Genomic DNA, 27,173 nt, shown 5'->3' with positions numbered 1-27,173 from the left:
ACACTGTTGCATATCCAGACTGGTACAGCATCCTTCAGCAGAATTAAACAACCGTGTTCATCTGGATGGTTCACCGGTGACGAGACCAGCTGTACGTTCACTGCACAGAGCCGCTGCAAACCCGGCTCAGTACAGCGCCTTTGACGGAGAGGCTTCTACATCAGGTGATATACCACAAAGTGAATTTGACCATCACTATCCATTTGCCACATAATACTACAGCACGGTTGTCCGCAAGTCCAGTACTGGGACACTCTCTACCAATGAGATTCTATTGTGTATAAGGAGGACAGTGACTTATAACAGAGGCACTTTTTATCAGTCTCCTTTTTACAATCATTTCAGCTCGTGGACGCACGGCTGATTTTCATGAAGCATTAATGCAGCCCTAACTAGGTTTTATTAAAGGTTTTTTATTCATATTTGTTCAGGAGATATGGCAGTCTCGTTTACATTTATATAATATCAATTGTTTATTCTTAGGCTAGTTCATGTATTGCATTTTTATGTGGATGACATATTAATATTTTAAATAAAATAATATATTGGATTCATTCTGCGCTCCCACTCTTTCTTTTTTCACACTTACTTTGATCCATTGTTGGGGCAGCCCGCCCACAACTGGTGAGCAGCCGTCTGAATCCAACCACATATAGTGTGTGTATTGTAGAGCGCCAATCTTTTGTGTATATTTTTGGGCGGGGTGATTGGCTGTCAATCTCCTGTTTATGCCGCACACAGCAATGCTAAAGAGGAGGCTGCAGCGGGTGTGGGAAAGCTGAGCACCTTTTGTTCAGCTGGCATTTTGGGGAGAGAGTAGAAAGTGAGGCAGCCCCCCCCCCCCCCCCCCCCCCAACTCTCACCCCCCAGCTAATCGGGCCTCACAGACCGGTAGCCAATCAGGAGCTGCCGCTGCAGCAGGGCCGACACCTAAAAAACGGTACTTTCCCAGGACGTATAGCATTCCTAGACACATAGCTTGTGCAATACTTGTAAGCACTGCAGGGGTACAATCGGGGGAGATAAATTTACCTAAAAATCACCCAGTTTTAGTCGCTGTCACTCAGACCAGGAGGGGCGGAGCTTGATGGTAACACTTACCGTACACTGCATTTCAAAGTACATTTTACCAGTATAAAAACTCTCAACACACACAATATGTATGATAAAGACCCTGGATAACAGTAAGCACTTCAGTGAGTCTAATGGAAAAGTATTTCAGGAATTGCTAGACACAATATCATCTAAGTGTCAAGGGATAAGAGGCACAATCCCTGTATGCAAATCTAAGTCTGTCCATCTACGAAAATAACAAAAGTATTACAGTTTGAATATAATATTGGAACTTTTTGCTACAATATTTCATGAACATCAGACACTATTCATGAAGTTTTATCAGTATCCATATAACATTTCTGTGGAGAAAGAGTCTAGAATCTGTTGATGCGGGACATTGGACTGTATTCTAGCCACTAAGTGGTTAAAAGGAACGGTGAGGATAATTCTGCAAACCAGTGGCAGCTGGTGTTAAATAATCTCTTATGGACTGATATGTGTTCCTGATTCATGGTAGCTTTATTGTGTAGATTCAATAATTATATGTTTCAAAGGCATATAGCATTATATGCATATGATGATGCTATAATAGTTTTATAGTTTTTAATATAAAATAAAAATGTTTAAAATCTTTTGCGCTCTCTCACATAAGTGATTTCTTTTTTGTTTCGAAATTGGTATACACTTCAGGTTACTGAGTGGGAGCTGCATTTAGATTTTAAGTGGTGGTGAATAGCTAAATTTATTGGATATTGCATATAAATATATAGCTGCGCCTGAATTTATGTTCACACACGGACGCAGGCGGGTCCACAAATAAAGTTGGTCCGGTGCGTTTGGGTGTCTATATAATTGTATTGTGTTCCCTTGCAGGCACGCTGCACTCACCAGGCTTCGGGCCCGGTGGTAACCTTCGGTCACCACAGGGTAATATTCCCCCTCTGGTGGAGGTGTGGACCACCACCCAAGTGGGGATTCCAGCCGACGGTCGGGATTCCAACCGCCGGTATTTCACAGAGTGTCGGGATTCCTGCGTCAGTATCCTGACAGCCAAGATCCCGACAGCTGGCAATTGACTGCCTCCCAAATAAATGGAATGACTCTAAAGTGGTAATAGACTAGCGTATGAAGTATACTTTTACACTGTGTACATTTTAAACCCACAATCTCCAAATGCAAATACTGTGATTGGCACATATGTGCTGTTACAGTAAATAATACCTGCAGATGCTTCTATTTAAATTGTATGGATTTGCAGGGCTAATATCCACCTGTCTCCTGTTTTAAAGAATAAATACAATAGGAGCTCTGACCCTTCTTAATTGATCTATAAAATGAACATATGGAAAATACATATTTTATTTAAGCTAAATAAAATGATATTTTCATTTGTTTACATACTTTAATTTTAAAGCCTGTAGCGCTCTGCTGTGTTTTGTGGAAAAATGAACAGAGCCATGAGACATTATCAGGGTCATGTCTCACCTGAGGATTACAGTACTTATATCTTGAGGAATATTCAATACCTGTTGGATCCTTTCCAACGGAAAGGATCCGACAGGTTAGTAGTATTCAATGAGCGGCCAAATCCGTTTGTCGGATTTGGTCGTTCCCGACAACTGTCACAGATGCTCATACCCCATCTGTGCTGCTGCTGTTTGCTGCTCCTCTTCTCACCGGCATCCACTCTGCTCTCCTCGCCGGTGTCCACGCTGCTCTCACCGGCGGCCACGCTGCTCGGCTCACCGGCATCCAAGCTGCTCGGCTCACCGGCGTCCAAGCTACTCGGCTCACATGCTTCCATTCCCTCCTACCTGTCCCTGCTTCCCTGGTTCCGACAATGTCAATCCGACTTTAAAAAAAGTCAGATTGAAATTGTCGGAACTGGGGCCAAAACCTGTCGGACTTGGCCACGGAACACGTGGATCCGCGGTTAATCCGACAATCCATGTGTTTTCCGACAAGTCGGGAATTCCCGACTTGTCGGGAAAAAACAGCCAGCATTGAATAGGTCGGAACTCCTTCCGACCTAAACCTGTGGGAAACTGCCGTCTTCCGACACTTCTAGAATACACCCCTATTTCTTACATCTGATCATCACTGGGTAGAAGTGTCTTATTATTCCTTTGTGTGTTGTCTGTTATCACTTGTTATTTACTTGTTACAGGTTCTCACTAGCCACATACAGTAGTGCATACTTTACAGTAATAGACTCCAGGGTTATGGCATTTCATTCTCTGGTGTGTGGGTTCTTGAAATGAGCAATGATTTTCTTATACTATTTGTGTTTGTTTAGTATGTCAATTTAATTTCACCTGTTTCAAGAGTGTCTGCTATGTAGAACTGTTTCAAGGAGGTCAGATGGGTATAATGATAGGTATACTGCCATAGAGCAACAGGTCTACAAGCATAGGCTGGTAAGGTACAGTATGCTGGGACTGATGGTTCTTGAAGGCAGCCAAGGGATCCCTAACTCTGTTATAATGAATGGTAGAGAATGCTTGCACAACACAATCTTGGAGGATTTGCTATACATAAAATGCTACCTTATTCCGTAACCCTAATTAGGGGTTAAACACACATATATATATATATATATATATATATATATATATATATATATATACATAGAACAGAATAAAGCGGCACTCTGAGTGTCAAATGTCAAATATATTTCACACAAAAAGTGATCCGACGTTTCTTCACCTTTATAAGGTATGTGTTTTATGATTTGTGGTATTGTTCACCTTGACAAAGGGGCGCTTGGACCCCGAAACGTCGGATCACTTTTTGTGTGAAATATATTTGACATTTGACAGACTCAGAGTGCCGCTTTATTCTGTTCTATGTATCCATCCCTACCTGAGATGGCACCTGAGCATTGAGAATTGGAAGGGGAGTGCCGGTCCTAGCAGACTGTTTATATATATATATATATATATATATATATATGCAAAAAGATAGTACAGCGCCACTTGTGAGGTGAAAATCTCAGTAAAACTATGTAAACAAATTATAAAATTTCGATAAAAAGCTAAAAGCCCACGTAACCTTAAAAATGGTGTCAGCCCAACCCTAAAAATGCAACACTGGTATAGTATTGTTAAAAAGTATAAGAAATGGGGGGATAGGGGTACCGGCGACAAGTGTGGCTGTAAACAATGTTTTTATATGCTTTAAAAAAGCCAAAAGATGTTATAAAATTATAAAAATAAGTTTTTAATATATACGAGAGTAAAAACAGTTTCAAAAAATGGTTTTAAAATACAAGAATTTTTTTTCATATAAAACTATACGAGAAATAAAAGGATAGGAATTCAAACTTAACTTGAAAACAGTGGGTGGTCAGTACAGGCCCAACGCGTTTCGTCTCGAATGAAGCTGCATGTCTATTTATACCCATATCACTTAGTTGGAGGGTTGTGACATAATAGATCATGTGATGTAATTATACATTATACGTTACAAAAGTTAACAAAGCTCATTTCACATCAAAGCTGGAGTAAGAACCAGGTCAGATATACTTAATAGTACTAAAAACGAGCGGGTTACATCAGTAAAAAACGTTTAAAGTCGTCCACAGTGTAATTTGGAGTCACTTCCGCCACACTTCCGGTGACGGAGGACTCCGCTCGTCACTTCCGGCGGCGACTGCGCATGCGCCCGCAGCGGCTCCCGGCTACACAAGTCCCATTGAACATGCGCCCGCGGCTGTTCTGAGCTGCTCCTAGACAGAGGGAGGTGTTCTGACTTCTTAGGCTGCATCAGATAGAGTCCATTTTGTGTGGGATGCTTGGAATACTTTTTTTATAGGGCTGCGGCGGCCATCTTTAAGTAGATAAGCAGACACTCCTAGGATCCAGGCACATCGGTTTCCATAGCAACGGGTTACATACATGGAATAATAGAAACAAGTGGTAATTTCAAAGTAGTGGTACATATGCATATTAGAGGCACAGTTTTCATAGCAACAGCTCAAAATAAACAGATATATTATATTTAAACCTTGCCAGTATGCTAAAGGTGCTAGTGCAATATAAGTGAATCTATAAGTGACCTAAGATATTACTAATGATAATAGTGCAAATATAACCGTAAGGCTTATTTAGATGATGAGCCCCGTGACTATTAAAATATAAATATATATATATATATATATATATATATATATATATATATAACAGGTGCAGGAGGCTGTGTATAAGTACATCAGAGGGAACAGTGTATCCGGATATTAGTAATCTGTGATATTAAAACTACCAAACTACGTGATTCTATACTGGTGCTGTTATTTGGTGAATATTCATTGGAAATCGTCTGTCATCATTACAGTACCTGATCTTCCCAGGTAGTCTCCCTCCCTGGTACTGGTCAGGCCCGGACACTGCTTAGCTTCCAAGATCAAGCGAGATTGGGCGTACCAGTATGGTTTGACTGTACGTGAATTTTAACAGACACCATGACACTAAGAACCAGGTTGTCACTAAAATATGTGATTCTATATTGGTGCTGCTATTTGGTCAATATTTATTATACATCGACTGTCATCCTTACAGTACCCGATCTTCCCAGGTAGTCTCCCTTCCTGGTATTGGTCAGGCCCAGACACTGCTTAGCTTCCAAGATCAGACGAGATTGGGCGTACCAGTGTGGTTTGACTGTACGCGGATCAAACAGACACCATGACAACAAATAACAGGTTGTTTAAAATTTTTAATCGTAAAAGTGCTAACCGTGCCTTATTACATGACGTGAGATACAGGAAAAACGATAAAGAGAAGAGAGGGGGGTAAAGGATACTACACCTTATAGAAAAGGTGCGATTTTGTATCCTTCATTCAAACCAGCTGGATGTAGAGTCTGTAGCTGGAATATCCAGTACATTTCCCGTCTGGAAAGTTTATTACCGAGGTCCCCTCCTCTCTCACCCAAGGCCACGTGTTCAATAGCCTTGAATGTAATTTCCTCTGGATTAGAATTATGTTGTAACGCAAAGTGTCTGGAAACTGCATGACTTTACACTTTGTTTTTGATGTTCCTTATATGCTCCTGGATCCGTAATTTTAACGGTCTTTTTGTCTATCCCACATACTTCATTTTGCAGGTACTGTACACTCCAAGAGGTAAATCACGGATGTTGTATTGCAGTTCATAAAATCTTTTATGATGTATTCCTTATTGCCTTCTGTGCCGCTAAAAGTTTTTCTGTACCGGTGTAGATATCTGCATATGTTGCATTTTCCACACTTATATGAACCTGTGCATTTCAGCCTCAGAGTCTTGCAGATGGATTCTTCTCTTAACATACTTGGTGCAATAATGTCCTTCAAATTTCTTGACTTTTTGAAAATAAGTTCTGGTTGGGGCGGTAGGATCTCCTTAAGCACTGGGTCCATTAGGAGGATGTTCCAATGGGTTTTAGGTGATTTTCTTATTACTTTTTCGTGTTGACTGAAGGTAGTAATAAAGGCCACTGAGACTTTTTTCTCTTCTCTGGTTTTATACGTCAAAAGATCTTCTCTGTTGAGGGTTCTTGTCTTTTCCAGCGCTGCATCTAGAATAGACCCGGGGTATCTTTTATCCTCAAACCTTTTCTTGTAGACTTCAAGTTGGTCATCACAGTCCTCAGAGCTTGTGCAGTTTCTCTTTATTCTTGAGAATTGGGATGCCGGGATATTGTTCTTCCACCTTTCTAAATGGTTACTCTGATAGTGTAAGTTACTATTCATGTTGACCTTCTTGATGAAATTTTTTGTGGTGACCCCTCCATTCTCTCCAGTTAGAATCAGATCTACAGTAGGTACTCCACAGATCTACTATCTACAGTAGAGGTGAAGGCGAGATTCATATAGTTGATTCCCAATGTCCTGAGGAAATCATTAAAAGTTTCTGTTGTGCCGTCCCAGATGATTAGGATGTCGTCAATGTATCGTTTATATAATATCACTTTCTCCTTGAAGACACTTGAGTTGTAAATATATACTCTCTCCCAACTTCCCATAAATAGGTTAGCGAAACTCGGGGCAAATGTTGTTCCCATCGCTGTACCGCAGCATTGTAAATAACCTACCGCCCCAACCAGAACTTATTTTCAAAAAGTCAAGAAATTTGAAGGACATTATTGCACCAAGTATGTTAAGAGAAGAATCCATCTGCAAGACTCCGAGGCTGAAATGCACAGGTTCATATAAGTGTGGAAAATGCAACATATGCAACATATGCAGATATCTACACCGGAACAGAAATTTCTCTGACGTCCTAGTGGATGCTGGGAACTCCGTAAGGACCATGGGGAATAGCGGCTCAGCAGGAGACTGGGCACAAAAGTAAAAGCTTTAGGACTACCTGGTGTGCACTGGCTCCTCCCCCTATGACCCTCCTCCAAGCCTCAGTTAGATTTTTGTGCCCGGCCGAGAAGGGTGCACACTAGGGGCTCTCCTGAGCTTCTTAGTGAAAGTTTAAGTTTAGGTTTTTTATTTTCAGTGAGACCTGCTGGCAACAGGCTCACTGCATCGAGGGACTAAGGGGAGAAGAAGCGAACTCACCTGCGTGCAGAGTGGATTGGGCTTCTTAGGCTACTGGACACCATTAGCTCCAGAGGGACCGAACACAGGCCCAGCCTCGGAGCTCGGTCCCAGAGCCGCGCTGCCGGCCCCCTTACAGAGCCAGAAGCAAGAAGAGGTCCGGAAAAATCGGCGGCAGAAGACATCAGTCTTCAACAAGGTAGCGCACAGCACTGCAGCTGTGCGCCATTGTTACTCAGGCACACTTCACACTCCGGTCACTGAGGGTGCAGGGCGCTAGGGGGGGGCGCCCTGAGCAGCAATGTAAAACACCTTGGCTGGCATAAATACACCACATATAACCCCCAGGGCTATATGGATGTATTTTAACCCCTGCCAGAACTCACCAAAAAAGCGGGAGAAAAGGCCGCCGAGAAGGGGGCGGAGCCTATCTCCTCAGCACACGGGCGCCATTTTCCATCACAGCTCCGCTGGAAGGACGTCTCCCTGACTCTCCCCTGCAGTCCTGCACTACAGAAAAGGGTAAAAAAGAGAGGGGGACACTAATTTGGCGCAGTTTTGATACTAACAGCAGCTATAAAGGGAAAAGCACATTTTATAGTGGTATTCCTGTCTATATATAGCGCTCTGGTGTGTGCTGGCATACTCTCCCTCTGTCTCCCCAAAGGGCTAGTGGGGTCCTGTCCTCTATCAGAGCATTCCCTGTGTGTGTGCGGTGTGTCGGTACGATTGTGTCGACATGTTTGAGGAGGAAAATGAGATGGAGGCGGAGCAATTGCCTATTATACAGTTGTCACCCCCTAGGGAGTCGACACCTGAGTGGATGAGCTTATGGAAGGAATTGCGTGACAGTGTCAGCTCTTTACGACAGACAGTTGACGACATGAGACAGCCGGCTACTCAGCTTGTGCCTGTCCAGGGGTCTCAAACGCCATCAGGGGCTTTAAAACGCCCGTTACCTCAAATGGCAGACACAGACACGGATACTGACTCCAGTGTCGATGATGAGGAGACATACGTGACTTCCACTAGGGCCACACGTTACATGATTGAAGCAATGAAAAATGTATTGCATATCTCTGATAATACAAGTACCACTAAAAAGGGTATTATGTTTGGTGAGAAAAAACTGCCTGTAGTTTTTCCTGTATCCGAGGAATTAAATGAAGTGTGTGATGAGGCGTGGGTTTCCCCCGATAAAAAACTGATAATTCCTAAAAGGTTATTGGCATCGTACCCTTTCCCGCCAGAGGATATGGCACGTTGGGAAACACCCCCTAGGGTGGATAAAGCGCTCACACGCTTGTCTAAACAGGTAGCACTACCCTCTCCTGATACGGCCGCCCTAAAGGAGCCTGCCGATAGAAAGCTGGAGAATATCCTAAAATGTATATACTCTCACACGGGTGTTATACTGCGACCAGCAATCGCCTCAGCCTGGATGTGCAGTGCGGGCCTGGCGTGGTCGGATTCCCTGACTGAAAATATTGATACCCTAGATAGGGACAGTATATTACTGACTATAGAGCATTTGAAGGATGCATTTCTATATATGCGTGATGCACAGAGGGATATTTGCCGACTGGCATCAAGAGTTAGCGCGCTGTCCATTTCTGCAAGAAGAGGTTTATGGACGCGGCAGTGGTCAGGCGATGCGGATTCTAAAAGGCACATGGAAGTATTGCCTTATAAGGGGGAGGAGTTATTTGGGGTAGGTCTATCAGACCTGGTAGCCACGGCAACTGCTGGAAAATCCACATTTTTACCCCAGGTAGCTTCTCAACCTAAGAAGACGCCGTATTATCAGGCGCAGTCCTTTCGGCCCCATAAGGGCAAGCGGGCAAAAGGCGCCTCATTTCTGCCCCGTGGCAGAGGGAGAGGGAAAAGGCTGCAACAAACAGCCAGTTCCCAGGAACAAAAGCCCTCTCCCGCCTCCGCAAAGTCCTCAGCATGACGCTGGGGCTTTACAAGCGGACTCAGGCACGGTGGGGGCCCGTCTCAAGAAGTTCAGTGCGCAGTGGGCCCACTCGCAAGTGGACCCCTGGATCCTTCAAGTGGTATCTCAGGGGTACAAATTGGAATTCGAGACGTCTCCCCCTCGCCGTTTTCTAAAGTCTGCTTTACCGACGTCTCCCTCAGACAGGGAGGCAGTATTGGAAGCCATTCACAAGCTGTATTCCCAGCAGGTGATAATCAAGGTACCCCTCCTACAACAGGGAAAGGGTTACTATTCCACACTATTTGTGGTACCGAAGCCGGACGGCTCGGTGAGACCAATTTTAAACCTAAAATCCTTGAACACTTACATACAAAGGTTCAAATTCAAGATGGAGTCACTCAGAGCAGTGATTGCAAACCTGGAAGAAGGGGACTATATGGTGTCTCTGGACATCAAAGATGCTTACCTACATGTCCCAATTTACCCTTCTCACCAAGGGTACCTCAGGTTTGTGGTACAGAACTGTCACTATCAGTTTCAGACGCTGCCGTTTTGATTGTCCCCGGCACCCAGTGTCTTTACCAAGGTAATGGCCGAAATGATGATACTCCTTCGAAGGAAGGGAGTTTTAGTTATCCCTTACTTGGACGATCTCCTGATAAGGGCAAGATCCAGGGAACAGTTGGAAGTCGGGGTAGCACTATCTCAGATAGTGCTGCGCCAGCACGGTTGGATTCTCAATATTCCAAAATCACAGCTGATCCCGACGACACGACTTCTATTCCTAGGGATGATCCTGGACACAGTCCAGAAAAAGGTGTTTCTCCCGGAGGAGAAAGCCAGGGAGTTATCCGAACTAGTCAGAAATCTCCTAAAACCAGGCCAAGTCTCAGTGCATCAATGCACAAGGGTCCTGGGAAAGATGGTGGCTTCTTACGAAGCAATCCCATTCGGCAGATTCCACGCAAGAACCTTCCAGTGGGATCTGCTAGACAAATGGTCCGGGTCGCATCTTCAGATGCATCAGCGGATAATCTTGTCACCAAGGACAAGGGTGTCTCTCCTGTGGTGGTTGCAGAGTGCTCATCTTCTAGAGGGCCGCAGATTCGGCATTCAGGACTGGGTCCTGGTGACCACGGATGCCAGCCTGAGAGGCTGGGGAGCAGTCACACAGGGAAGAAATTTCCAGGGCTTGTGGTCAAGCCTGGAGACATTACTTCACATAAATATCCTGGAGCTAAGGGCCATCTACAATGCTCTAAGCCTAGCAAGACCTCTGCTTCAAGGTCAGCCGGTGCTGATCCAGTCAGACAACATCACGGCAGTCGCCCACGTAAACAGACAGGGCGGCACGAGAAGCAGGAGGGCAATGACAGAAGTTGCAAGGATTCTCCGCTGGGCGGAAAATCATGTGATAGCACTGTCAGCAGTGTTCATTCCGGGAGTGGACAACTGGGAAGCAGACTTCCTCAGCAGACACGACCTCCACCCGGGGGAGTGGGGACTTCACCCAGAAGTCTTCCACATGATTGTGAACCGTTGGGAAAAGCCAAAGGTGGACATGATGGCGTCCCGCCTCAACAAAAAACTAGACAGGTATTGCGCCAGGTCAAGGGACCCTCAGGCAATAGCTGTGGACGCTCTGGTAACACCGTGGGTGTACCAGTCAGTGTATGTATTCCCTCCTCTGCCTCTCATACCCAAGGTACTGAGAATCATAAGAAGGAGAGGAGTAAGGACTATACTCGTGGCTCCGGATTGGCCAAGAAGGACTTGGTACCCGGAACTTCAAGAGATGCTCACAGAGGACCCGTGGCCTCTACCTCTAAGAAAGGACCTGCTCCAGCAGGGACCCTGTCTGTTCCAAGACTTACCGCGGCTGCGTTTGACAGCATGGCGGTTGAACGCCGGATCCTGAAGGAAAAAGGCATTCCGGATGAAGTCATCCCTACCCTGATCAAAGCCAGGAAGGATGTAACCGTACAGCATTATCACCGTATTTGGCGTAAATATGTTGCGTGGTGCGAGGCCAGGAAGGCCCCTACACAGGAATTTCAACTGGGTCGTTTCCTGCATTTCCTGCAAACAGGACTGTCTATGGGCCTAAATTTAGGGTCCATTAAGGTTCAAATTTCGGCCCTGTCGATTTTCTTCCAGAAAGAACTGGCTTCAGTTCCTGAAGTTCAGACGTTTGTCAAGGGGGTACTGCATATACAGCCTCCTTTTGTGCCTCCAGTGGCACCTTGGGATCTCAATGTAGTTTTGGGGTTCCTAAAATCACATTGGTTTGAACCACTCTCCACTGTGGACTTAAAATATCTCACTTGGAAAGTGGTAATGCTGTTAGCCCTGGCTTCAGCCAGGCGTGTCTCAGAATTGGCGGCTTTATCCTATAAAAGCCCTTACCTAATTTTTCATACGGACAGGGCAGAATTGAGGACTCGTCCTCAATTTCTCCCTAAGGTGGTTTCAGCGTTTCACTTGAACCAGCCTATTGTGGTACCTGCGGCTACTAGGGACTTGGAGGACTCCAAGTTGCTGGACGTAGTCAGGGCCCTGAAAATATATGTTTCCAGGACGGCTGGAGTCAGGAAATCTGACTCGCTGTTTATCCTGTATGCACCCAACAAGCTGGGTGCTCCTGTTTCTAAGCAAACTATTGCTCGTTGGATTTGTAGTACAATTCAGCTTGCACATTCTGTGGCAGGCCTGCCACAGCCAAAATCTGTAAAAGCCCATTCCACAAGGAAGGTGGGCTCATCTTGGGCGGCTGCCCGAGGGGTCTCGGCTTTACAACTTTGCCGAGCAGCTACTTGGTCAGGGGCAAACACGTTTGCTAAATTCTACAAATTTGATACCCTGACTGAGGAGGACCTTGAGTTCTCTCATTCGGTGCTGCAGAGTCATCCGCACTCTCCCGCCCGTTTGGGAGCTTTGGTATAATACCCATGGTCCTTACGGAGTTCCCAGCATCCACTAGGACGTCAGAGAAAATAAGAATTTACTTACCGATAATTCTATTTCTCGTAGTCCGTAGTGGATGCTGGGCGCCCATCCCAAGTGCGGATTGTCTGCAATACTTGTACATAGTTATTGTTACAAAAATCGGGTTATTATTGTTGTGAGCCATCTTTTCAGAGGCTCCTCTGTTATCATGCTGTTAACTGGGTTCAGATCACAGGTTGTACGGTGTGATTGGTGTGGCTGGTATGAGTCTTACCCGGGATTCAAAATCCTTCCTTATTGTGTACGCTCGTCCGGGCCCAGTATCCTAACTGAGGCTTGGAGGAGGGTCATAGGGGGAGGAGCCAGTGCACACCAGGTAGTCCTAAAGCTTTTACTTTTGTGCCCAGTCTCCTGCGGAGCCGCTATTCCCCATGGTCCTTACGGAGTTCCCAGCATCCACTACGGACTACGAGAAATAGAATTATCGGTAAGTAAATTCTTATTTTTTTTAGCGGCACAGAAGGCAATAAGGAATACATCATAAAATTTTATGAACTGCAATACAACATCCGTGATTTACCTCTTGGAGTGTACCTGCAAAATGAAGTATGTGGGAAAGACAAAAAGACCGTTAAAATTATGGATCCAGGAGCATATAAGGAACATCAAAAACAAAGTGGAAAGTCATGCAGTTTCCAGACACTTTGCGTTACAACATAATTCTAATCCAGAGGAAATGACATTCAAGGCTATTGAACACGTGGCCTTGGGTGAGAGAGGAGGGGACCTCATTAATAAACTTTCCAGACGGGAAATGTACTGGATATTCCAGCTACAGACTCTACATCCAGCTGGTTTGAATGAAGGATACGAAATCGCACCTTTTCTATAAGGTGTAGTATCCTTTACCCCCCTCTCTTCTCTTTATCGTTTTTCCTGTATCTCACGTCATGTAATAAGGCACGGTTAGCACTTTTACGATTAAAAATTTTAAACAACCTGTTTTTTGTTGTCATGGTGTCTGTTTGATCCGCGTACAGTCAAACCACACTGGTACGCCCAATCTCGTCTGATCTTGGAAGCTAAGCAGTGTCTGGGCCTTACCAGTACCAGGGAGGGAGACTACCTGGGAAGATCGGGTACTGTAAGGATGACAGTCGATTTCCAATGAATATTCACCAAATAACAGCACCAGTATAGAATCACGTAGTTTGGTAGTTTTAATATCACAGATTACTAATATTCGGATACACTGTTCCCTCTGATGTACTTATACACAGCCTCCTGCACCTGTTTTATATATATATATATATATATATATTTTAATAGTCACGGGGCTCATCATCTAAATATAAGCCTTACGGTTATTTCTCTGACGTCCTAGTGGATGCTGGGAACTCCGTAAGGACCATGGGGAATAGCGGCTCAGCAGGAGACTGGGCACAAAAGTAAAGCTTTAGGACTACCTGGTGTGCACTGGCTCCTCCCCCTATGACCCTCCTCCAAGCCTCAGTTAGATTTTTGTGCCCGGCCGAGAAGGGTGCATTCTAGGAGGCTCTCCTGAGTTTCTTAGTAAAAGTTTAGTTTTAGGTTTTTTATTTTCAGTGAGACCTGCTGGCAACAGGCTCACTGCATCGAGGGACTAAGGGGAGAAGAAGCGAACCTGCCTGCTTGCAGCCAGCTTGGGCTTCTTGGCTACTGGACACCATTAGCTCCAGAGGGACCGAACACAGGCCCAGCCTCGGAGTCCGGTCCCAGAGCCGCGCCGCCGGCCCCCTTACAGAGCCAGAAGCAAGAAGAGGTCCGGAAAATCGGCGGCAGAAGACATCAGTCTTCACCAAGGTAGCGCACAGCACTGCAGCTGTGCGCCATTGCTCCTCAGGCACACTTCACACTCCGGTCACTGAGGGTGCAGGGCGCTGGGGGGGGGGCGCCCTGAGCAGCAATAGAAACACCTTGGCTGGCGAAAATACATCACATATAACCCCCAGGGCTATATGGATGTATTTTAACCCCTGCCAGAATACAGCAAAAAGCGGGAGAAAAGTCCGCCGAGAAGGGGGCGGAGCCTATCTCCTCAGCACACGGGCGCCATTTTTCCTCACAGCTTCGCTGGAAGGACGTCTCCCTGACTCTCCCCTGCAGTCCTGCACTACAGAAAAGGGTAAAACAAGAGAGGGGGGCACTAATTAGGCGCAGTATAAATAAAACAGCAGCTATAAGGGGAAAAACACTTCTATAAGGTTATCCCTGTATATATATAGCGCTCTGGTGTGTGCTGGCATACTCTCCCTCTGTCTCCCCAAAGGGCTAGTGGGGTCCTGTCCTCTATCAGAGCATTCCCTGTGTGTATGCTGTGTGTCGGTACGATTGTGTCGACATGCATGAGGAGGAAAATGGTGTGGAGGCGGAGCAATTGCCTGTAATGGAGATGTCACCCCCTAGGGAGTCGACACCTGAGTGGCTGAGCTTATGGAAGGAATTACGTGACAGTGTCAGCTCTTTACAAAAGACGGTTGATGACATGAGACAGCCGGCTACTCAGCTCGTGCCTGTCTAGGCGTCTCAAAAGCCATCAGGGGCTCTAAAACGCCCGTTACCTCAGATGGCAGATACAGACGCCGACACGGATACTGACTCCAGTGTCGACGATGAAGAGACGAATGTGACTTCCACTAGGGCCACACGTTACATGATTGATGCTATGAAAAATGTTTTACATATTTCTGATAATACAAGTACCACTAAAAAGGGTATTATGTTTGGTGAGAAAAAACTGCCTGTAGTTTTTCCTGCATCTGAGGAATTAAATGAAGTGTGTGATGAAGCGTGGGTTTCCCCCGATAAAAAACTGATAATTCCTAAAAGGTTATTAGCATCATACCCCTTCCCGCCAGAGGATAGGGCACGTTGGGAAACACCCCCTAAGGTGGATAAAGCGCTCACACGTTTGTCAAAACAGGTGGCACTACCGTCTCCTGATAGGGCCGCCCTTAAGGAACCTGCTGACAGAAAGCAGGAGAATATCCTAAAATGTATATACACTCACACGGGTGTTATACTGCGACCAGCAATCGCCTCAGCCTGGATGTGCAGTGCTGGGGTGGCTTGGTCGGATTCCCTGACTGACAATATTGATACCCTAGATAGGGACAGTATATTACTGACTATAGAGCATTTGAAAGATGCATTTCTATATATGCGTGATGCACAGAGGGATATTTGCCGACTGGCATCAAGAGTAAGTGCGCTGTCCATTTCTGCCAGAAGAGGGTTATGGACGAGGCAGTGGTCAGGTGATGCTGATTCCAAAAGGCATATGGAAGTATTGCCTTACAAAGGGGAGGAGTTATTTGGGGTAGGTCTATCAGACCTGGTGGCCACAGCAACTGCTGGGAAATCCACATTTTTACCCCAGGTAGCCTCTCAACATAAGAAGACGCCGTATTATCAGGCGCAGTCCTTTCGGCCCCATAAGGGCAAGCGGGCAAAAGGCTCCTCATTTCTGCCCCGTGGCAGAGGGAGAGGAAAAATGCTGCAGCAAACAGCCAGTTCCCAGGAACAGAAGCCCTCTCCCGTTTTCTGCCAAGTCCTCAGCATGACGCTGGGGCTTTACAAGCGGACTCAGGCACTCCCCTAAAGTCTGCTTTACCGACGTCTCCCTCCGACAGAGAGGCGGTATTGGAAGCCATTCACAAGCTGTATTCCCAGCAGGTGATAATCAAGATACCCCTCCTGCAACAGGGACAGGGGTATTATTCCACGCTGTTTGTGGTACCGAAGCCGGACGGCTCGGTGAGACCTATTTTAAATCTGAAATCCTTGAATACATACACAGGTTCAAATTCAAGATGGAGTCACTCAGAGCGGTGATTGCGAACTTGGAAGAAGGGGATTATATGGTGTCTTTGGACATCAAGGAGGCTTACCTCCATTATTATTATTATTATTACATTTTATTTATAGGGCGCCACAAGTGTTTCGCAGCGCCGTACAAAGGACAGTACAGGGAGACAAAACTTAGCATAACAGTAAATAAATAACAAAAATGGAGTGCAGGTAACAAAGAGCAACACAATTCTCAAAACATAACACAGCTTAGATGTAAGTAGCGAAGGAGTAATCATTGTACTACTTGGGGCTGGCGGCCATAGATAGAGATGAGCCTTTACCAGCAGGAGAGAAAGCAGGTAAAGATGGTCGCTAAGTGAAATGTGTCAAGAAGAGGGTTTAGACAAGAGGAAAGAGGGCCCTGCTCTGAAGAGCTAACAATCTAGTGGGGAGGGGCAACAGACAGATGACATGAGGTGCAAGCAGGTAAGCCTGATGGTGGTATGCGAGCAAAGCAGAGATGTCCAAGGCATGGGGCAGGGGGATGGAGGAGCAGCCTAAGGACTAGGTTATGCATTGGAGGGGTACGCTTTGATGAATAGGTGGGTTTTCAATGCCCGTTTGAAGCTTTGCAAGGTCGGGGAGAGTCTAATGGAGCGGGGGAGCGCATTCCAATGAAGGGGTGCAGCACGGGCAAAATCCTGAACTCGTGCATGGGAAGCAGTGACCAAGGCAGAGGAGAGGCGACGGTCATCAGCCGACCGTAGTGGGCGGGAGGGAGTATGAAGGGAGAGGAGGTTGGAGATGTAGGGAGCAGTGGAATTAGAGATGGCTTTGTATGTGAGGGTGAGGAGTTTGAAGAGGATTCTGTAGGGGAATGGGAGCCAGTGTAGATTTTGTTGAAGGGGAGTGGCAGAAGTGGTGCGGCGGGAGAGGAAGATGAGCCTAGCTGCAGAGTTGAGGACAGATTGGAGGGGAGCGATGTGGGAGCAAGTGAGGCCAGTGAGGAGCACATTGCAGTAGTCAAGTCGTGAGATGACCAGTGAGTGGATGATTAGTTTAGTTGCACTCTGGGAGAGAAATGGCCTGATGCGAGCAATGTTGCGTAGCTGGAACCGACAAGATTGCGCCAGAGCTTGGATGTAGGGTGCAAAGGAGAGGGAGGAGTCAAGAGTGACGCCCAGGCAGCGGAGTTGGGGAACGGGGGAGAGGATAGTGTTGTCAACAGTGATAGAGATGTTTGTAGGGGGTGTTGCTCTGGCTGGGGGAAAGATAATAAGTTCAGTTTTATCCATGTTGAGCTTCAGAGAGCGCTCAGACATCCAGGAGGAGATGGCAGAGAGGCAGCTGGAGACCTGAGAGAGGACAGAGGGGGACAGATCAGGAGAGGAGAGGTAGAGTTGTGTGTCATCAGCATAGAGGTGGTATTGAAGGCCAAAGGAGTTAATGAGCGCACCCAGGGAAGAGGTGTAGAGGGAGAACAGAAGGGGGCCTAGGACAGAACCCTGAGGGACACCAACAGGAAGGATGGAAGGGTGTGAGGTGGTTCCGGAGGCAGACACAGAGAAGGAGCGGTTAGTGAGGTATGAGGTAAACCAGTCAAGGACGGTGCTAGAGAGGCCAACATTTTGGAGTGTGCGGAGGAGGAGAGGGTGATCCACGGTGTCAAAGGCAGCAGAGAGGTCCAGAAGGATGAGCAAAGAGAAGTGGCCCTTGGATTTGGCCGAAAGCAGGTCACTGGTGACTTTCACCAGGGCAGTCTCGGTGGAGTGGAGTGGGCGAAAGCCAGATTGTAGTGGATCAAGGATGGAGTGGTCAGAGAGGTAGCCTGTGAGACGGCTGTAGACCAGTCGTTCAAGTAGTTCAAGGATACCTCAGTTTTGTGGTACAGAACTGTCACTATCAGTTTCAGACGCTGCCGTTTGGTTTGTCCACGGCACCCCGGGTCTTTACCAAGGTAATGGCCGAAATGATGATACTCCTTCGAAGGAAGGGAGTTTTAGTTATCCCGTACTTGGACGATCTCCTGATAAGGGCAAGATCCAGGGAACAATTGGTAGTCGGGGTAGCACTATCTCAAGTAGTGTTGCGGCAGCACGGTTGGATTCTCAATATTCCAAAATCGCAGCTGATCCCGACGACACGTCTTCTATTCCTAGGGATGATCCTGGACACGGTCCAGAAAAAGGTGTTTCTCCCGGAGGAGAAAGCCAGGGAGTTATCCGAACTAGTCAGAAACCTCCTAAAACCAGGCCAAGTGTCAGTGCATCAATGCACAAGGGTCCTGGGAAAAATGGTGGCTTCCTACGAAGCAATCCCTTTCGGCAGATTCCACGCAAGAACTTTCCAGTGGGACCTGCTGGACAAATGGTCCGGATCGCATCTTCAGATGCATCAGCGGATAACCCTGTCACCAAAGACAAGGGTGTCTCTCCTGTGGTGGTTGCAGAGTGCTCATCTTCTAGAGGGCCGCAGATTTGGCATTCAGGACTGGGTCCTGGTGACCACGGATGCCAGCCTGCGAGGCTGGGGAGCAGTCACACAGGGAAGAAATTTACAGGGCTTGTGGTCAAGCCTGGAGACATCACTTCACATAAATATCCTGGAGCTGAGGGCCATTTACAATGCCCTAAGCCAAGCAAGACCTCTGCTTCAAGGTCAGCCGGTGCTGATCCAGTCGGACAACATCACGGCAGTCGCCCACGTGAACAGACAGGGCGGCACAAGAAGCAGGGGGGCAATGGCAGAAGCTGCAAGGATTCTTCGCTGGGCGGAAAATCATGTGATAGCACTGTCAGCAGTGTTCATTCCGGGAGTGGACAACTGGGAAGCAGACTTCCTCAGCAGGCACGACCTCCACCCGGGAGAGTGGGGACTTCACCCAGAAGTCTTCCACATGATTGTAAACCGTTGGAAATAACCAAAGGTGGACATGATGGCATCCCGCCTCAACAAAAAATTGGACAGGTATTGCGCCAGGTCAAGGGACCCTCAGGCAATGGCTGTGGACGCTCTGGTAACACCATGGGTGTACCAGTCAGTGTATGTGTTTCCCTCCTCTGCCTCTCATACCCGAGGTACTGAGAATTATAAGACGGAGAGGAGTAAGAACTATACTCGTGGCTCCGGATTGGCCAAGAAGGACTTGGTACCCGGAACTTCAAGAGATGTTCACAGAGGACCCGTGGCCTCTACCTCTAAGAAGGGACCTGCTCCAGCAAGGTCCCTGTCTGTTCCAAGACTTACCGCGGCTGCGTTTGACGGCATGGCGGTTGAACGCCGGATCCTGAAGGAAAAAGGCATTCCGGAAGAAGTCATTCCTACCCTGATCAAAGCCAGGAAGGATGTGACCGCAAAGCATTATCACCGCATTTGGCGGAAATATGTTGCGTGGTGCGAGGCCAGGAAGGCCCCAACGGAGGAATTTCAACTGGGTCGATTCCTGCATTTCCTGCAAACAGGAGTGTCTATGGGCCTAAAAATTAGGATCCATTAAGGTTCAGATTTCGGCCCTGTCGATTTTCTTCCAGAAAGAACTGGCTTCAGTTCCTGAAGTTCAGACGTTGTCAAGGGGGTGCTGCATATACAGCCTCCTTTTGTGCCTCCAGTGGCACCTTGGGATCTCAATGTAGTTTTGGGGTTCCTAAAATCACATTGGTTTGAACCGCTTAAATCTGTGGATTTGAAATATCTCACATGGAAAGTGGTCATGCTGTTGGCCCTGGCTTCGGCCAGGCGCGTGTCAGAATTGGCGGCTTTATCTTATAAAAGCCCTTACCTGATTTTTCATACGGACAGGGCAGAATTGAGGACTCGTCCACAATTTCTCTCTAAGGTGGTTTCAGTGTTTCACCTGAACCAGCCTATTGTGGTACCTGCGGCTACTGGGGACTTGGAGGACTCCAAGTTGCTGGACGTTGTCAGGGCCCTGAAAATATATGTTTCCAGGATGGCTGGAGTCAGAAAATCTGACTCCCTGTTTATCCTGTATGCACCCAACAAGCTGGGTGCTCCTGCTTCTAAGCAGACTATTGCTCGTTGGATTTGTAGTACAATTCAGCTTGCACATTCTGTGGCAGGCCTGCCACAGCCAAAATCTGTAAAAGCCCATTCCACAAGGAAGGTGGGCTCATCTTGGGCGGCTGCCCGAGGGGTCTCGGCTTTACAACTTTGCCTAGCAGCTACTTGGTCAGGGGCAAACACGTTTGCTAAATTCTACAAATTTGATACCCTGGCTGAGGAGGACCTGGAGTTCTCTCATTCGGTGCTGCAGAGTCATCCGCACTCTCCCGCCCGTTTGGGAGCTTTGGTATAATCCCCATGGTCCTTACGGAGTTCCCAGCATCCACTAGGACGTCAGAGAAAATAAGAATTTACTTACCGATAATTCTATTTCTCGTAGTCCGTAGTGGATGCTGGGCGCCCATCCCAAGTGCGGATTGTCTGCAATACTTGTACATAGTTATTGTTAACTAAATCGGGTTATTGTTGTTGTGAGCCATCTTTCCAGAGGCTCCTCTGTTATCATGCTGTTAACTGGGTTCAGATCACAAGTTGTACGGTGTGATTGGTGTGGCTGGTATGAGTCTTACCCGGGATTCAAAATCCTTCCTTATTGTGTACGCTCGTCCGGGCACAGTATCCTAACTGAGGCTTGGAGGAGGGTCATAGGGGGAGTAGCCAGTGCACACCAGGTAGTCCTAAAGCTTTACTTTTGTGCCCAGTCTCCTGCGGAGCCGCTATTCCCCATGGTCCTTACGGAGTTCCCAGCATCCACTACGGACTACGAGAAATAGAATTATCGGTAAGTAAATTCTTATTATTTGCACTATTATCATTAGTAATATCTTAGGTCACTTATAGCTTCACTTATATTGCACTAGCACCTTTAGCATACTGGCAAGGTTTAAATATAATATATCTGTTTATTTTGAGCTGTTGCTATGAAAACTGTGCCTCTAATATGCATATGTACCACTACTTTGAAATTATCACTTTATTCCATGTATGTAACCCGTTGCTATGGAAACCGATGTGCCTGGATCCTAGGAGTGTCTGCTTATCTACTTAAAGATGGCCGCCGCAGCCCTATTGAAAAGTATTCCAAGCATCCCACACAAAATGGACTCTGATGCAGCCTAAGAAGTCAGAACACCTCCCTCTGTCTAGGAGCAGCTCAGAACAGCCGCAGGCGCATGCGCAATGGGACTTGTGAAGCCGGGAGCCGCCGCGGGCGCATGCGCAGTGGTCGCCGGAAGTGGGGCGGAAGTGACGAGCGGAGTCCTCCGTCACCGGAAGTGTGGCGGAAGTGACTCCAAATTACACTGTGGACGACTTTAAACATTTTTTACTGATGTAACCCGCTCGTTTTTAGTACTATTAAGTATATCTGACCTGGTTCTTACTCCAGCTTTGATGTGAAATGAGCTTTGTTAACTTTTGTAACGTATAATGTATAATTACATCACATGATCTATTATGATGTCACAACCCTCCAACTAAGTGATATTGGGTATAAATAGACATGCAGCTTCATTCTGTCCCTACCCCTTGAAGAGGTCTGCTGAGACGAAACGCGTTGGCCTGCACTGACCACCCACTGTTTTCAAGTTAAGTTTGAATTCCTATCCTTTTATTTCTCGTATAGTTTTATATGAAAAAAAATTTCTTGTATTTTAAAACCATTTTTTGAAACTGTTTTTACTCTCGTATATATTAAAAACTTATTTTTATAATTTAATAACATCTTTTGGCTTTTTTAAAGCATATAAAAACATTGTTTTCTGCCACACTTGTCGCCGCTACCCCTATCCCCCCATTTCTTTTATATATATATATATATATATATATATATATATGAGTGGAACAGCCCAGCACTCCCTGAGTATGTCCAATAACAGGCCCGGGTGCCCTCCAGGATAATGCAACAATAGATAAAGAAAAATCAGCGGCACTCCAGGACTTCAAAGTAATAAAGATGTGTATTAAAACATCACAAAATACAAACTGTGACCGACGTTTCGGGGCCCGTAGCCCCTTTTTCAAGGTGTATGTGATGGGTGCAGTGAGCTTACCTTATGTACCGTGAGAGAACCCGCCAAGAGTGATGAGGACGGACGCCTCCGGCCAATCCGTCTCCGCTGCGCTCCCTGGACTTCCGGGGTCCGCTACGGATGACGTCACGCGTCCATGCGTCGGATTGCCATAGTAGCAGCCGCCGCGTCGGGTCGCGCTGGCCGGGGCTGTCAGATAGAGAAACAAACAAGTGAAATGTGACAAAATATTGAAATGTTAAAATACGGAGCATCCATGCTATAATTAGGTGATCAAACTTGACCTAATGAATACACTAACATAAACTAGCTGTGATGCAAGAGCATAGAAAAGGAATAACACTGAGAGGGGTGTATTACACACATGTTTTGAGAGGACTGCAAACGTGGTGATTACTCGTTGCCAAGGTTATATTTAATGGACAACTGTCCCAACACTATCTGCTATATCTACGGGGTTTTATTTAAAAAAAACTCAGTATAAAAGTATACAAATCCCAGTTGCAATCCTCAAAACATAAATGCGAGTGTCCCTACACCAACGCCCCGCTATGAGTGGAATGCTTACATTTTCACCACAGAGTTAGAAAACACCCTAGAGTGGACACTAAATGTAATTCGAAACAGGCAACTAGATCCTATGTACTAAAATTTTCATGATAGTCCATCTCGTTCGGGCCTCCATGATTTCCACATGGTCTATCAGGTTAATGGAGAGAATTCCAAGCAATTTTTTCGTTCAGTCCGTTAGGGCTTGTCGTTTTTAAGTCTGAAAATCCATCTTGCTTCCATTTTGAGGAGTTTCCCTCCTCTGTCTCCTCCGCGAATAGAATCTAGTACATGGTCTATAATGATGTGTTTGAAGGAACTAAGTGAATGTTGCATCTCGGCAAAATGCCTAGCTACCGGTTGGTCCATTTTTTTACCCGTCAGAGCTTGGTTAATGGCTGATCTGTGCAAGGCCATACGTTCTCTGAACGTCCTGGTGGTTTTGCCCACATAGAGTTTGCCGCATGGACATACAATCAGGTAGACTATGAACTTGGAGGTACAGGTTAGGACATGCCTAATGTGTCCCACTTGTTCGGACAGGGGAAATTTCAAGGAAGATCCGGTCGGCATATACGTGCATGTGGTGCACCCCAAGCACCTATAGCACCCAGGGGCTTTCGTCAGAAAATTGGAGGGGGGTATCTTACTAAACCCTGTTATGTCCGAATGGACTATGCTGTCCTTTATGTTCCTTCCTCTCATGAAGCAAGACATAGGTCTCTTAGATCTAAAACACTTAAGATTCTCGTCTGTCGCCACTATAGGCCAAAGTGCTCTAACCGCTCTTTGAACCACAAGGCTAGATGTAGTGTATGTGGTCTTCCATGGAATCACCTGAAGAGCTGATTCTTTGGTGTTGACGGACAATATTGACCCTCTATCCATGGATAGGACTTCTTCCTTCTGATGCTTTAATTAAGACAAATCATATCCTCTCTGAACAAATTTGTTGACTACCAGATCAAGTTGGGCTGCCAATGTCGCCTGGTCACTGTTGATCCTGGCCGTTCTCAACATTTGGGACTTTGGTAGTCCTTTAATCAGGGATTTTGGATGATGGCTGTTGGCCCTCAACAGATTGTTTTTGTCAGTCGGTTTTGTATATACCGTTGTAGATATGACCTGATTCGACAGTGAAATATGGACATCCAGGTAGTCGGCCTCTGTATCAGTGACAGGCCTTCAGGAGGCTGCAGCAGAAATAGAGCTTCCCAGCTCTAGTCAGCAGTGCAGTTAGTTTGGGGGAGTAACATTGGTGAATGGCACCCCTCACTATCTTGTAACAGCTGCCCAGCTTGTTATTATCATACCAGTGCATCTCACAGCAAAGAGGCTCAGTCGTGGGTGAGAAAGGAGGAAGCATTTGTAATGGGCCTTCAGTCACGTTATATGGGTTAGGAGTCCCATGTTGTAGCCAAGTGTGGTACATAACTGACTGTCTACATTTAGCAGCAGCTCCTGGGATCTTAGCATAATAGAGGCACTCTATAGGAAATTCCTCCGATAGTTGTTCGCTCGCTAGCTGCTTTTAGCAACATTGCACACGCTAGGCCGCCGCCCTCTGGGAGTGTATCTTAGCTTAGCAGAAGTGCAAACAAAAGGTTAGCACTTCTGCTACTAAATAATTCCTTGCAGTTTCTGAGTAGCTCCAGACCTACTCCTAGATTGCGATCACCTCGGTCTGTTTAGTTCCTGGTTTGACGTCACAAAGACGCCCTGCATTCGGCCAGCCACTCCCCCGTTTCTCCAGCCACTCCTGCGTTGTTACCTGGCCCGCCTGCGTTTTTTAGTACACTCCCTGAAAACGCCATGTTGCCGCCCAGAAACACCCACTTCCTGTCAATCACACTACGATCACTCGAGTGTTGAAAAAACCTCACTCGAGCCTGTGTAAATATACTAAGTATTGTGTTAAATAACTGCGTATCATGCGCATGCGCATTTTCTACCTAATCGCTCCGTTGCGAAAAACGGCAACGAGCGAACAACTCAGAATGACCACCTATATCCAGAGGAGTGGAGCTTTAGTTACAGTGACTTATTTTCTTATCTGCTGAGAGACTGTGTACGGATAAAAAATTATATATTAAATGGTATATTATTGTAACAACCCTACGTATTTCTTCAGCTAAAGTCGTTTGACAATTGGTCATGAGCCACATCTATATTGGATTTACAAGAAAAAAGGGCCCCAACGAGTGCACTAAAGTTACTAAATTACCTAAAGAGACTAAACCCGGGTTTAATTGCAACATTATATTTTCAGAGGTTAATTGTGTTGTAATATAAGCTTTATACCTATTAGAAATACATTCTACCATATACTGAATACATAACAAACATGAACAGTAAACAGTTTGTGATTTACTCAGAATACATCAAACCATTAGAAATATCTTTATGTCATGTTAATGTGCTTCTCACATGAACGTGTTAGAGGTTACTGAGAAAAGGTCAGCTAAAGTGGCCAATGGAAAATAAACACAACTATTGGTGTCTTTAACTGTGTACTCTTGGTGTACAAAATTCTTATTGCACCATTACATTCCAATGGTACCATTTACACAGGGATTTCCCAAGTAGGCCCATAAATACTTCCCAATACTTGGGTGGAGGCACATTGGTAGTATTGTAGGTAGCCCATATACCCCTGGGATTAAAGGGGAGGTTACAGTTCTCTTTTAGATAATGTATTTCTGTGTCTTATTTAATTCCAGCTGTCTGCATCTGCTCATGTGCTGATTGTGTTTATTGGTGTGTTTTCTGTATGCGGACCATATATTACAATGTAGGAAAGCTTATTCGCTTGTCCTGTGTTTTTAGCTGGGCGGAACAATTGGGGACATTGAAGGAATGGCTTTCATCGAAGCTTTCAGGCAGTTCCAGTTCAAGGCGAAGAGAGAAAATTTTTGTAACATACATGTCAGTCTTGTGCCACAGGTATGTATATTTCATTTTCAGCACGCCTACGTGATGTCACTAGATCCTAGTGAATTTATAGACTCAAATTTGTTGTGGTCAACAGAATAGCTTCCATTAAACCAGGCTGCACATTGCATATACTCATAGTAAAGAGGGGTATTTTAAGGGACAACCAATACTCACGATAAGGCATCCTTTCATTTTATATGGAAATGAGGGATATCACTGAGGGTCACGGTACAACACAGCAAAGTCAGCTCTTGGTTAGCTAAGTTTTATTCTTCCAAGTCCTTTTTGTTAGAGGCTTACTTTATACTGGAAAATAAAAATATTCTCACATTATCTATTACTGAAAAGAAGAACAAGCTGTTTTCATTTTAGTGCTCCCTTGGAAATAAAATGAGACTTCTGAGAGACCCTCTTATTCTCAAATGGAAATTCAGTATACCTTAATAATAGGTACTTGATAAAAGGATGTCTAATAGAAAATCACAGGCAAACAGCACGTTTAAAAGAAATGGGAATTTAGGCTTCAGTAGCAAAGGAGAGATAAAATAATAAAATAATTGCCGCGCTAATGTATGTTATATTAGCAGCTCCATATAATAAATACAATGGAAAAATTCTAAAAGTAAGGAGCGCTGGAATAATTAAATTAAATATAGAACGCACATACCTGTAAAATAAAAGAGTAGTTAGTAATAATGTTACAGCTCTTTTTTGTGAATAATTGGTGGAACGGGGATGTTGCTAATATTAGCTTTTCCAATATAGAACAGGTTGGACAGTCTTTGTGAGCGGATGTAAACTGTCCCTACTTTCCCTGCTTGTACCTTTTAGCAGCTTGATGCTCCTGCACAAGCGTCTGCCGCAGTTGTCATAAAGCCGTCTTCCCGTTGCTGCGGCCGCTCCGGCTTGATCTTTTCATGCGGTCACGTGTTTTTAGCGTGTCAGCGTTTGCATGCACTGACTGAAGGTCCTCCGTTTTCCTCGCCGTGGTAGTCTCCAACGCGTTTCGGGTTCCAGAAACCCTTTAACTAGGATGTTGATGGTTTGTTTGGACTTCCTTTTTATGTTTAAAAAACTTTATTAATTTTATTTTAAAACAGGAAATGTTAAAACAGGAAATTATAAATAAAAAGCGGCAACCATGTGCCCTTATGATCCCTATGGGAAAAAAATTCTTTTAAAAAAAGAAAAGAGAGTTTCTTTACTAAATGGTATGGCGTTCAATAAATTAATCTAATAAAATGATAAATTATATTTGTAATGGTGACCTAATGGGATTAATTATCTGGAATCAAGGGGTGTTCTATAATCAAAAGAAAGGAACAGCTATGGGTTCCTCCT

General features: G+C 45.6%; 1 protein-coding gene and 1 pseudogene across 3 annotated transcripts in view; one reads left to right on the top strand and one right to left on the bottom strand.

The window, feature by feature from the left end:
• The window catches only part of CTPS2 (CTP synthase 2), an 848,459-nt gene that overhangs the window by 78,051 nt on the left and 743,235 nt on the right, over positions 1 to 27,173 (top strand). For all 3 annotated transcript variants that reach the window (XM_063955808.1, XM_063955806.1, XM_063955807.1), the window contains one exon: positions 25,725 to 25,841. In XM_063955808.1, the coding sequence (XP_063811878.1) occupies positions 25,725 to 25,841 (117 nt within the window). The remainder of the gene's footprint in view (positions 1 to 25,724; positions 25,842 to 27,173) is intronic.
• On the bottom strand, positions 5,604 to 5,722 carry LOC135052508 (5S ribosomal RNA; annotated as a pseudogene).

Source organism: Pseudophryne corroboree, chromosome 2 (assembly GCF_028390025.1).
Source record: "Pseudophryne corroboree isolate aPseCor3 chromosome 2, aPseCor3.hap2, whole genome shotgun sequence".
In the NCBI taxonomy this organism is placed as follows: Eukaryota; Metazoa; Chordata; class Amphibia; order Anura; family Myobatrachidae; genus Pseudophryne; species Pseudophryne corroboree.
Note: the sequence above shows the minus strand (reverse complement) of the source record. Positions and strands in the feature narration are given on the sequence as shown.